At 36.2% G+C, this 13,365-nt stretch overlaps 1 protein-coding gene and 1 long non-coding RNA gene across 2 annotated transcripts in view; one reads left to right on the top strand and one right to left on the bottom strand.

Moving 5' to 3' along the window:
* Window positions 1–305: 305 nt before the first annotated feature.
* LOC311226106 (vesicle-associated membrane protein 7-like) overlaps window positions 306–13,365 on the top strand; it is a gene marked incomplete at its 5' end in the record, with an annotated part of 38,634 nt that continues 25,574 nt past the window's right edge. The window contains one exon of the mRNA XM_084311481.1: window positions 306–363. Within this exon, the coding sequence (XP_084167607.1) occupies window positions 306–363 (58 nt within the window). The remainder of the gene's footprint in view (window positions 364–13,365) is intronic.
* Window positions 8,306–10,151, bottom strand: LOC311224711. Its single transcript, XR_014619464.1, has 3 exons — window positions 10,024–10,151; window positions 9,525–9,642; window positions 8,306–8,365 (listed from the first exon to the last, which is right to left on the bottom strand). It is a non-coding gene; the product is annotated as an uncharacterized lncRNA (long non-coding RNA).

The raw sequence follows: 13,365 nt of genomic DNA, 5'->3' as shown, positions 1-13,365 counted from the left end.
TTGTGTGTATTGAGCTGTACTGTATTGTACCCATTCTGCAATCTGCTAATAAAGTTTTCAATCAATCAATCAATCAATCAATCATGTAATGTAATCTAATTTAAGAGGGCTGTAATACCCAAGGGAACCGGTAAGTGGCAGCACTAAGCCAATAGGTATTGTTGTTCCTGCCGGAAGATACGAGGAAGTTGGGCTTCAAATACTGGCCAATCAACGACTACGGGTCACACTCACTTTTAAAACTCACAGCGCGGAACTGCGTGTCGTCGACACTTCATAGTTCGTTTTAGCTATTTTAATCGTACAATACAGTGAGAAAACCGACACGTCGCTGGACTGCGTCAAATGTCGGTGTTTTAACGGGTAAGTTGTTCTACCGTTCGTGGAGGGTGGAGGCTAACTAACAATGGAGACGGAAAAAGTCAAACTGTTTGCATTTCAGAAGGACCAGCTACTGCGGTCAAGTGAGCCGTCTTTTGCTTTTGCGTGGTCAAGTGAGCCGCTCTTGTTTTTCGAGTGCGCGATTAGTTCCAGGTTTACGGTAATGCATTAAAACAAGCCTGGGACGCTGTTGTAATGAACCGACGTGACTTTTGAACACAGTCTCACAAGTAGATCTTACAGAAATACTTAATATGACATTGAATGCGCATCGAATCAATAGGACGTTTAGTCTAATCAATAGGACGTTTCGTATGTGCAGTATTATTGAACATCGAATCAATAGGACGCGCAGTATATTCGATCACTAAACTAAAGCTACAGACAATTCCACAGAGGAACACTTCCGGTGAGGATTTCAAAGTAAAGGATGGCATGTGGTTCATTTCTATTATTTCATAAGTAGTTTATTACACTGCCATGTTTGTACTTAATACTTCTCAAGACTACTTGCACAAATAATATTAACTACTTTTACTGTGTACTTTGAGTAATTTGAGTTTCAAAGTCCTTTTTATAGAACAATGAGTATTTTCGACTAACTTTGATGTGGGATAAAAAAAGATTTTCCCATAAGCACTTTATGAAACTGCCATGGTTGTACTTAGTACCTCTTAGACTACTTGTACAAATTATATGAAATATTTTTACTGTGTACTTTTTGAGTAATTTGAGTTTCAAAGTCCTCAGAATCAGCATTTTCGACTAACTTTGATGTTGGATAAAAACAATTCTTCCCATAAGCACTTTATGAAACTGCCATGGTTGTACTTAGTACCTCTTAGACTACCTGTACAAATTATATGAAATATTTTTACTGTGTACTTTTTGAGTAATTTCAGTTTTTAAAGTCCCCAGAATCAGCATTTTCGACTAACTTTGATGTGGGATAAAAAAAGATTTTCCCATAAGCACTTTATGAAACTGCCATGGTTGTACTTAGTACCTCTTAGACTACTTGTACAAATTATATGAAATATTTTTACTGTGTACTTTTTGAGTAATTTCAGTTTTAAAGTCCTCAGAATCAGCATTTTCGACTAACTTTGATGTTGGATAAAAACAATTCTTCCCATAAGCACTTGATGAAACTGCCATGGTTGTACTTAGTACCTCTTAGACTACCTGTACAAATTATATGAAATATTTTTACTGTGTACTTTTTGAGTAATTTGAGTTTCAAAGTCCCCAGAATCAGCATTTTCGACTAACTTTGATGTGGGATAAAAAAAGATTTTCCCATAAGCACCTTATGAAACTGCCATGGTTGTACTTAGTACCTCTTAGACTACGTGTACAAATTATATGAAATATTTTTACTGTGTACTTTTTGAGTAATTTCAGTTTCAAAGTCCCCAGAATCAGCATTTTCGACTAACTTTGATGTGGGATAAAAAAAGATTTTCCCATAAGCACCTTATGAAACTGCCATGGTTGTACTTAGTACCTCTTAGACTACCTGTACAAATTATATGAAATATTTTTACTGTGTACTTTTTGAGTAATTTGAGTTTCAAAGTCCCCAGAATCAGCATTTTCGACTAACTTTGATGTGGGATAAAAAAAGATTTTCCCATAAGCACTTGATGAAACTGCCATGGTTGTACTTAGTACCTCTTAGACTACCTGTACAAATTATATGAAATATTTTTACTGTGTACTTTTTGAGTAATTTGAGTTTCAAAGTCCTCAGAATCAGCATTTTCGACTAACTTTGATGTTGGATAAAAACAATTCTTCCCATAAGCACTTTATGAAACTGCCATGGTTGTACTTAGTACCTCTTAGACTACCTGTACAAATTATATGAAATATTTTTACTGTGTACTTTTTGAGTAATTTCAGTTTCAAAGTCCCCAGAATCAGCATTTTCGACTAACTTTGATGTGGGATAAAAAAAGATTTTCCCATAAGCACCTTATGAAACTGCCATGGTTGTACGTAGTACCTCTTAGACTACTTGTACAAATTATATGAAATATTTTTACTGTGTACTTTTTGAGTAATTTCAGTTTTAAAGTCCTCAGAATCAGCATTTTCGACTAACTTTGATGTGGGATAAAAAAAGATTTTCCCATAAGCACCTTATGAAACTGCCATGGTTGTACTTAGTACCTCTTAGACTACGTGTACAAATTATATGAAATATTTTTACTGTGTACTTTTTGAGTAATTTGAGTTTCAAAGTCCCCAGAATCAACATTTTCGACTAACTTTGATGTGGGATAAAAAAAGATTTTCCCATAAGCACCTTATGAAACTGCCATGGTTGTACTTAGTACCTCTTAGACTACTTGTACAAATTATATGAAATATTTTTACTGTGTACTTTTTGAGTAATTTCAGTTTTAAAGTCCTCAGAATCAGCATTTTCGACTAACTTTGATGTGGGATAAAAAAAGATTTTCCCATAAGCACCTTATGAAACTGCCATGGTTGTACTTAGTACCTCTTAGACTACGTGTACAAATTATATGAAATATTTTTACTGTGTACTTTTTGAGTAATTTCAGTTTCAAAGTCCCCAGAATCAGCATTTTCGACTAACTTTGATGTGGGATAAAAAAAGATTTTCCCATAAGCACCTTATGAAACTGCCATGGTTGTACTTAGTACCTCTTAGACTACTTGTACAAATTATATGAAATATTTTTACTGTGTACTTTTTGAGTAATTTCAGTTTTAAAGTCCTCAGAATCAGCATTTTCGACTAACTTTGATGTGGGATAAAAAAAGATTTTCCCATAAGCACTTTATGAAACTGCCATGGTTGTACTTAGTACTTGGGTTTAGATTTTTCCTTTTTCCTTTTAATTAACATTTCTATTTCGAGGTCGATTCCATGCCGTATGAGTAAAATTTTAACATTTGGTTATTACTCTGGATATAAAATTAACATAGACAAAACAGAGGCACTGGCTATTGGGGGGAACATTTCTCAACAGGCCATATCCCTCTTCCCTTTTAAATGGCCAAGTACTGGTATTAAATATTTAGGCATACCATAACACCCACATTTGACCAATTTGTATAAAGCCAAGTACACGAGGCTTATCAATAAGATCAGAGAGGACGTGGATAGATGGACTGTTCTGCCTCTTTCCTTGATAGGGAGGGTGGAAATAATCAGAATGAACATACTCCCTAGACTACTGTATCCGTTTCTAATGCTGGCCATCCCAATTGGTAACCACACTTTTACTAAATTTACTAAATCAATTACTCTCACGTTTAATATGGCAGGGGAAATTACCTAGTGCGTTTTAAAACATTACAGCTGGCCAAGCATGGTCGAGATTTACGATACAAATATGGAGAGCGGTCCAGAAAGAGTTCAGTTTGCCTTTAACATCGGGCCTGACCTCAATTGGTTTCATTGGGGACTTTACACCATCAACTCTGGATGCAGGATTCAGTGGATGGAGGACAAAGGGTCTGAAATTTGTTTACCAATTTATTCACTCCGGCCTGCTTAAATCCTTCCAACAACTCAGAGTGGAGTTTAGCCTTCCTAGTACTGACTTTTTCAGATGTCTCCAATTAAGGCATTTTTTTGAAAACCAGGAAGATTGGGACAAAAAATTCGACACCCTTCTCCAATAGAACGCTTTATAGCTAATATACAAATTGATGCTTCAAAACAAAAAATTCGTTCTAAATTATATCAAAACCTAATATCAATGAACCCCAACGACTCGCTATACATTAAGTTGAAGTGGGAGGCTGAGCTCCAACAGGAGATCTCACAAGAAGAGGAGTGGTTCGATGTTTGTACTGAATTATAAGGTGACTAATTCTAACTCCTGGAGAGAATATATATGGAAGGTCATTAGTATGTTTTTCAAGACCCCCTTATTGACTGCTAAAGCAGGTACAACTCCCACAAGCCAATGCTGGAGGGGATGTGGTGAACAAATTAACCATACATTTTCTGGACATGCCCAAAATTATGTCACTTCTGGGTACGGTGACCAGGTGTCCCCCTTTTGGTTGTACTGTCCCACCATTTGAGACCGCGTCCCACGTATTGAGAGGATGTCCCTCTTTTCGAAGCAAAAATCGAACACAAGACATTCCTGTCAAGTGATAACGTTTGAATATTTAAAACAGATGTTAGGTGGTAACAAGCCGGCTGCCAGTGCCAAGATGAATGTGGAGAGATATAATTCTGTATTTAATTTGTATTTATTTTGATTTAACCTTAATCTATTCGGTGAAGACGAGTTATTCTAATACAAAAATTTACATTATCTATCTGTCCCACTTTGTCCCACCAAAATCTTACTGTTGTCCTGCTTTTGGACTTTTTGCATTCAGGGATGTAAAAAAAAGTATTCGACATGGACATCCCACAAGATTTCAAAACTGCCATCCTCGGAGTCATAACGGAGGGCATTGAGGGAAGGAAAAGTGTGTATCTTCTTCAAATACTGTTAACTGCTGCCAAGAAAATTATCACACAGTCCCCCAACACATAACCAATGGCTAAACAAAGTTAAAGAAATTCAGGACATGGAGAGGATGACTCATCTGATCAGGTTGCAAGGTGAACAGTTCGATATAAAGTGGGCTTGTATAGAGCGTATAGGGCTATAAAGGCACTGCATTATATTTATTTTCATCTTATTTCCCATTTGATTGTCATTTTCTTTTAAAAATGTGTTTGATTTATCTCACCAGTAATACTTACCAATGTACAGTTTTGCTTGTAGTGTTCCCCACCCACCCCGCCTAACCAACCCCCCCCCCCCCCCCCCCCCCCCACGACTCCACCCCACCTACCCAACCTCCTCCAATGTACGTCTTTTTTACGTCAAATGTATATACTCTCTTTTCTGGACTCAACAGTACTGCATTTTTTTATCTGCAAATTCTGGTGTACCTGTTTTTCTTTTTCTTTTTATGTTTCCCCCACGCCCCTTCCCCAAGCATAGCAGTCTCGGTACAGACATGATGTTAAACGTGTTGTAAAGTATATCTGCATATCTGTACTGTCTTGATTTTGTGCTGAATAAAAAAAATATGATGAACATTTCTATTTCACAATGACATTGCAATTCTAAATGATTGAATCAATACAATAGTTTTAGCAAAAAGTCATGAACATGTAGTTGTGGAATGACTGTTTTTGATTATCTAGCACAAATGAACAGGGTTGGTTCATTATACTTTTAGACTGCATTGTCAAAATTTCACGAAACACAGTGAAAATTATTTTTGGATGTATTGCAAGAAGATATTTTAACTTTTACCTTTAAAACAGTATAACTGTAGTAGCACGTGCCAATATTAGAGTTTTTATAGTTTGTTTTTTAACTTTTGTTTTGGCTTTTGATGTTCAACTTACCTAGGTTGCTTTGATGTTGCAATAAAAACACACATACAAGCATCTTTGAAATTAGCATGATGTATTTGAAATACAAAATTACTATTTACACATATAATATCAATAAACGTAGATACTTATAACATATATTTGAAAATAAAATGAATATGAACACCTTTAACTATATATATACATTCTACTAAAAGTAAGTAGTCATGCCAATAATAAAAATATGAATATCCAACTAAACTACATAGATAAGCATAGGAGATGAGCAAATATTAAAAACAAAAAATGAAAGCTTATCAACTGAAACAGTCATTCAGTGATTGTGTCTATGTATGACAAAAACAGGCAAACAGATAGTTAAGTGTAAGTACAGTATTAATGTTTGCATGTAACTGCACTTTAACTGTTCCACAGTAAGAGGGCGCTATAGGCGTAAGGAGACGCAGCTATTGTAACTGACGTCAGGTATAAGGGATTGTTCCCTGCCCCTCTGTCTCTCTCTCTCTCTAGCTCTCATGGAGAGCAGGTCTAGTGGCGCAAATGTACATATTAAATAAACCACGCCAGTTAAGGCTAAAGGAGAAAATATTAAAAACAAAAAATGAAAGCTTATCAACTGAAACACTGTCATTCAGTGATTGTGTTTATGTATGACAAAAACAGGCAAACAGATTGTTAAGTGTAAGTACAGTATTAATGTTTGCATGTAACTGCACTTTAACTGTTCCACAGTAAGAGGGCGCTATAGGCGTAAGGAGACGCAGCTATTGTAACTGACGTCAGGTATCAGGTATAAGGGATTGTTCCCTGCCCCTCTGTCTCTCTCTCTCTCTAGCTCTCATGGAGAGCAGGTCTAGTGGCGCAAATGTACATATTAAATAAACCACGCCAGTTAAGGCTAAAGGAGAAAATATTAAAAACAAAAAATGAAAGCTTATCAACTGAAACACTGTCATTCAGTGATTGTGTTTATGTATGACAAAAACAGGCAAACAGATTGTTAAGTGTAAGTACAGTATTAATGTTTGCATGTAACTGCACTTTAACTGTTCCACAGTAAGAGGGCGCTATAGGCGTAAGGAGACGCAGCTATTGTAACTGACGTCAGGTATCAGGTATAAGGGATTGTTCCCTGCCCCTCTGTCTCTCTCTCTCTCTAGCTCTCATGGAGAGCAGGTCTAGTGGCGCAAATGTACATATTAAATAAACCACGCCAGTTAAGGCTAAAGGAGACCTCGTCGTCATGACCAGTTATTGCTCCCCATGTGACTCTGTCAACACAGATTTTCCCCCCTTTTTCTTAATTATTCTGCCCTAGTTGCAGAGACAGCAATTCCAATTGCTTCCTGGCTTCCTGGCTTCTTGGCGTTGGTCCTGATTCACCCCCAGGCACTGCTCATGGAACCATCTTTCACAGGTGTCACACTGTAGCTGTAAAATGAAATGAGTCACCATCAAATCTGATACATCTTGTCATCGGAAATGATGAAGTAATGAAGTGCAATAGAGAATAATTTTGGCAAAATTAGATTCATGTCAACTTTATTACATGTAGCTATAGTCTGTAGCATACTCGCCTCAAACACCAGTTTAATAATATCAGAAAATAAGTATATTATGTCTAAATTTTCAGTTTTTCAAATAGAAATGTTTTTTAGGTAGTTATAGGTAGAAGATTTATAGTTCTGGGAAAACCCCATGTTGCATCACTATAATGTAGTTACCTTTTGGTATTCATTGGTCAGTTATGTATTGCATACGACCTGCTTCTCCCTGCTTCCCATGTTTTAATAGTGACTTACAGGATGTTGGTGTGTGAAAGAGGACACCAGCAGATAACACACACAAACCTCTCTCCAAGTGGTCAATTTGTGTTGCCTCAAGGTATAATTTGGTTTCCAGGCCTGATCTGGTGGACATGTACCATCAGTCTCCCAGCGGCGTAGAGTGAGGTGGAGGAACCGCGGGGTGTGCTAATTCAGTGCCCCATATTGCTATTTTCCAAGCTAATGTAGCTTTGTCAACGCTGCATTGAGGCTATTGTCATCATGTGGGTGGACTTAGGCTCAAACCTGGGGTGAAGTTACACTTTAATTTAATATGTTGCTATTAGACATGATTATAATTGTCAGTATCCCTATTCCACTACTCATCACATTTTATATTCTCTCTGTTCATTATATGTGTAAACAATGTATATACATTACCATTTATCTGAGAGAAGTTGTCTTGACTGTTTTGTTAGTAAATCAATTTATATCGGTTACACAGTCATTTTGAATAGAGTTAATGTGTGTGGGCTGCAGCAGGGCTGACGCACGAGGTTGGCGTAAAAACATTATTCGCCATGCGCCGAAAAGTAGAAATCGAAGCATGGCCCTGCAGCATTTTCACTGGACCGCCTGATCTGGATAGACCCAGTGACTCAACAGTTTTGTAAATACATCTAATATCATAAATAGAATTTGATTAGAATTGATTAGACACACTATACACTACGACAAACACTCACCCAATCTGTAGTGGGAGGCCCAGATCCTGGGGGCTTTGAGGCAGAGCACATTGCACAGTTGTCCTCCATTTGAAACACTGCAGGAAAAGAAAATATGTTATTTAGACATACTGTATATGTATACAGTTAACAGAACAGAACAACATATAAGCAGACATACATAAACAATCCGTAATATTCGAAACATTACTAGGCAATGACCTGTATGCAACAAATAAAAAAATGCAGGAATTAATATTTGTCACTGTTTCACTCTAAGCCCTGTTTTGTGTTCCATATTTCACCCATGCCTCCTGCCACTCTGCCTGTAAGCAACACTCTCAAAGAACACCTATGGGAGACTGCAATTCGAAACTGGCCCCTACAAATGTCTTAACCCAGTTGTACAGCAAATTACCAAGTATGGCTTTGTCAGTATTCCAATGTACATTGTACAGTGTGTGTCCCCCCCTACCCCAACCCCCCCCCCCCCCCCCTCCAATGTACAACCCCCACCCACCCACCCGACCCCACCCAACCTCCTCCAATGTACAGTTTCTACGTCAAATGTATATACTCTTTTTCTGGACACTTTTTGTATCACAACAGTACTGTATTTGCAAATCTGATATGTCATAAATGTATAGATGTAGCAGTACTGTCTATCTGTATGTCATGTATGTCATATATGTTATGATGAATTGAAAATGGGGGACCCTGATGTAAACAAGACGAAAGTATTTCTTTGGTCTGCATCCCCTTAACACCCCTGTATGTATTGAGCTGTACTGTACCCATTCTGCAATCTGTTAATAAACTTTTCAATCAATCAATCAATCAATCTTCTGTTATTTTTTTCAATAAACCACCTATAAACTGTTCCTGGATGCCTGGAACAATCTGTATTCGTTTCCTCTTCCCTGCTCTCCTGATACAAACCGTGACAGGTTAAGTGTCAACATTCCTTATTGCAGCAGGAAAAAAAGTTATTCTTCAACTGTTAATGTCTCAATATAAGTAAAATTAATATAAGTTATGGGTTCAAGTGAGATATGTATGGGATATTTGGTTTGGGCCCTGTGCTTAAAATCTATGATGCTGTAGGCTATAAATGCTGTAGTGTGTGGACTCAAAGGCAATTTTACAGGCTGTAGTTATTGTAGATTTGTTTGATTGCATTGGATTAATAGAAGATAATTATTTCCATAACAACTAACTAAGAACCATAACATAAAGCAGGACAAATGACTTACAAACCTGAACCATTGAGTATTGAAAGTGCACACTTTCTCCTCTCACAAGCCATCTCCTTTTTGGATGTCCCAAAGGACATAACTGGTAATGCAGGAAAGGCCTCCATCACTGCTCTTGCCATCTACACACCAACACACACAATCACACTTGTCATCTATTCTGCGCTACATCGTTTTTGCCAATAAAATTAATAAATTGAATTGATATTTCAATAAAAAGGATCAAACTATTAATAACTAATACTTGTAATGAGGTAATTAACACAACTTGAAGAATGTACATGACAAACTGCTGTGTCAACAACCAGCCCTCATCACTTTTCCCCTAAAAAATAAACTGAAAATTGATAATTTAGAAATGAATGACTTATCTTTTAACATCATTGACTATTTTATTCTTTAAACTTGTATAATAATCAAGCGACTGAAATAAATATAAGAATATATATATATGTAGCAGAAGCATAAATATTACATATAGTTAAAGTAAAAAACGATGTTACCATGGTAACTATGACCCCACAGCTACTGCCATCACGTTGAACTGGATGGTTCATGGTTGCTCCTCTCCATTTGACAGTCCCCCAGTCCTCCTTGCCATAGCAGGTCCTCCTCATCTTGAAGTAATCCCTTTGTAAAACACATTGTGGAATAGTCTCTAATGTAACTCCCAACAGACACATGTAGAATACAAATCTTTAAATATTGTGTAAAATAAAAACACTCCATTCGAACAATATGGACACTGGAAAATATTGTAGGTTACCTTGCTTACTGAGCTACTTCATTTAGAATTGTGTACACAGATACTAAGGGCGGGATAAGGAAATATCATTTAAAAAACAGCTGAGACCACCGAGCACAAAATAAATGCTTCAGTGGTGTGGGTTTGGGAACTTCTGTTAACATACTTATACATGTTTACTTAAACACAAAATATAATTCTAAGATCACTTAATATCTAATTTGCTGACTTACCGTACTCTTTTTTTATCCCACATCAAAGTTAGTCGAAAATGCTGATTCTGAGGACTTTAAAACTGAAATTACTCAAAAAGTACACAGTAAAAATATTTCATATAATTTGTACAGGTAGTCTAAGAGGTACTAAGTACAACCATGGCAGTTTCATAAGGTGCTTATGGGAAAATCTTTTTTTATCCCACATCAAAGTTAGTCGAAAATGCTGATTCTGGGGACTTTGAAACTGAAATTACTCAAAAAGTACACAGTAAAAATATTTCATATAATTTGTACACGTAGTCTAAGAGGTACTAAGTACAACCATGGCAGTTTCATAAGGTGCTTATGGGAAAATCTTTTTTTATCCCACATCAAAGTTAGTCGAAAATGCTGATTCTGGGGACTTTGAAACTCAAATTACTCAAAAAGTACACAGTAAAAATATTTCATATAATTTGTACACGTAGTCTAAGAGGTACTAAGTACAACCATGGCAGTTTCATAAGGTGCTTATGGGAAAATCTTTTTTTATCCCACATCAAAGTTAGTCGAAAATGCTGATTCTGAGGACTTTAAAACTGAAATTACTCAAAAAGTACACAGTAAAAATATTTCATATAATTTGTACACGTAGTCTAAGAGGTACTAAGTACAACCATGGCAGTTTCATAAGGTGCTTATGGGAAAATCTTTTTTTATCCCACATCAAAGTTAGTCGAAAATGCTGATTCTGGGGACTTTGAAACTGAAATTACTCAAAAAGTACACAGTAAAAATATTTCATATAATTTGTACACGTAGTCTAAGAGGTACTAAGTACAACCATGGCAGTTTCATAAGGTGCTTATGGGAAAATCTTTTTTTATCCCACATCAAAGTTAGTCGAAAATGCTGATTCTGGGGACTTTGAAACTGAAATTACTCAAAAAGTACACAGTAAAAATATTTCATATAATTTGTACAGGTAGTCTAAGAGGTACTAAGTACAACCATGGCAGTTTCATAAGGTGCTTATGGGAAAATCTTTTTTTATCCCACATCAAAGTTAGTCGAAAATGCTGATTCTGGGGACTTTGAAACTCAAATTACTCAAAAAGTACACAGTAAAAATATTTCATATAATTTGTACAGGTAGTCTAAGAGGTACTAAGTACAACCATGGCAGTTTCATAAGGTGCTTATGGGAAAATCTTTTTTTATCCCACATCAAAGTTAGTCGAAAATGCTGATTCTGAGGACTTTAAAACTGAAATTACTCAAAAAGTACACAGTAAAAATATTTCATATAATTTGTACAAGTAGTCTAAGAGGTACTAAGTACAACCATGGCAGTTTCATAAGGTGCTTATGGGAAAATCTTTTTTTATCCCACATCAAAGTTAGTCGAAAATGCTGATTCTGGGGACTTTGAAACTCAAATTACTCAAAAAGTACACAGTAAAAATATTTCATATAATTTGTACACGTAGTCTAAGAGGTACTAAGTACAACCATGGCAGTTTCATAAGGTGCTTATGGGAAAATCTTTTTTTATCCCACATCAAAGTTAGTCGAAAATGCTGATTCTGAGGACTTTAAAACTGAAATTACTCAAAAAGTACACAGTAAAAATATTTCATATAATTTGTACAAGTAGTCTAAGAGGTACTACGTACAACCATGGCAGTTTCATAAGGTGCTTATGGGAAAATCTTTTTTTATCCCACATCAAAGTTAGTCGAAAATGCTGATTCTGGGGACTTTGAAACTGAAATTACTCAAAAAGTACACAGTAAAAATATTTCATATAATTTGTACAGGTAGTCTAAGAGGTACTAAGTACAACCATGGCAGTTTCATAAAGTGCTTATGGGAAGAATTGTTTTTATCCAACATCAAAGTTAGTCGAAAATGCTGATTCTGAGGACTTTGAAACTCAAATTACTCAAAAAGTACACAGTAAAAATATTTCATATAATTTGTACAAGTAGTCTAAGAGGTACTAAGTACAACCATGGCAGTTTCATAAAGTGCTTATGGGAAAATCTTTTTTTATCCCACATCAAAGTTAGTCGAAAATACTCATTGTTCTATAAAAAGGACTTTGAAACTCAAATTACTCAAAGTACACAGTAAAAGTAGTTAATATTATTTGTGCAAGTAGTCTTGAGAAGTATTAAGTACAAACATGGCAGTGTAATAAACTACTTATGAAATAATAGAAATGAACCACATGCCATCCTTTACTTTGAAATCCTCACCGGAAGTGTTCCTCTGTGGAATTGTCTGTAGCTTTAGTTTAGTGATCGAATATACTGCGCGTCCTATTGATTCGATGTTCAATAATACTGCACATACGAAACGTCCTATTGATTAGACTAAACGTCCTATTGATTCGATGCGCATTCAATGTCATATTAAGTATTTCTGTAAGATCTACTTGTGAGACTGTGTTCAAAAGTCACGTCGGTTCATTACAACAGCGTCCCAGGCTTGTTTTAATGCATTACCGTAAACCTGGAACTAATCGCGCACTCGAAAAACAAGAGCGGCTCACTTGACCACGCAAAAGCAAAAGACGGCTCACTTGACCGCAGTGCTCAACTGACTGTGGAAGGAACATTTCGAGCTCGGTAGCTGTAACCATAGATATCTATATATCTATGGCTGTAACTGTAAGGAATGGGTTCAAGAAATACAGGACGTTCTGTTTAGCACGACAATAGGGGTTGCGACGTTGCGTAGAGACTGTTGTCAATACTGAGTTCATTTAATTCCAAACCTTTATTTCAACTCGTCGTGACTTGAGACACTTAGGCTGCTACACCGACAAGCTTACAAAACAAGACTACAATGTCATTCATATAGATATAGGCACACTGAATAAGAAGCTATATATATAT

Source organism: Notolepis coatsorum (genome assembly GCF_963971535.1).
Source record: "Notolepis coatsorum genome assembly, chromosome: 3".
NCBI classification, from domain to species: Eukaryota; Metazoa; Chordata; class Actinopteri; order Aulopiformes; family Paralepididae; genus Notolepis; species Notolepis coatsorum.
This window is presented reverse-complemented; position numbering and strand designations above follow the sequence as displayed.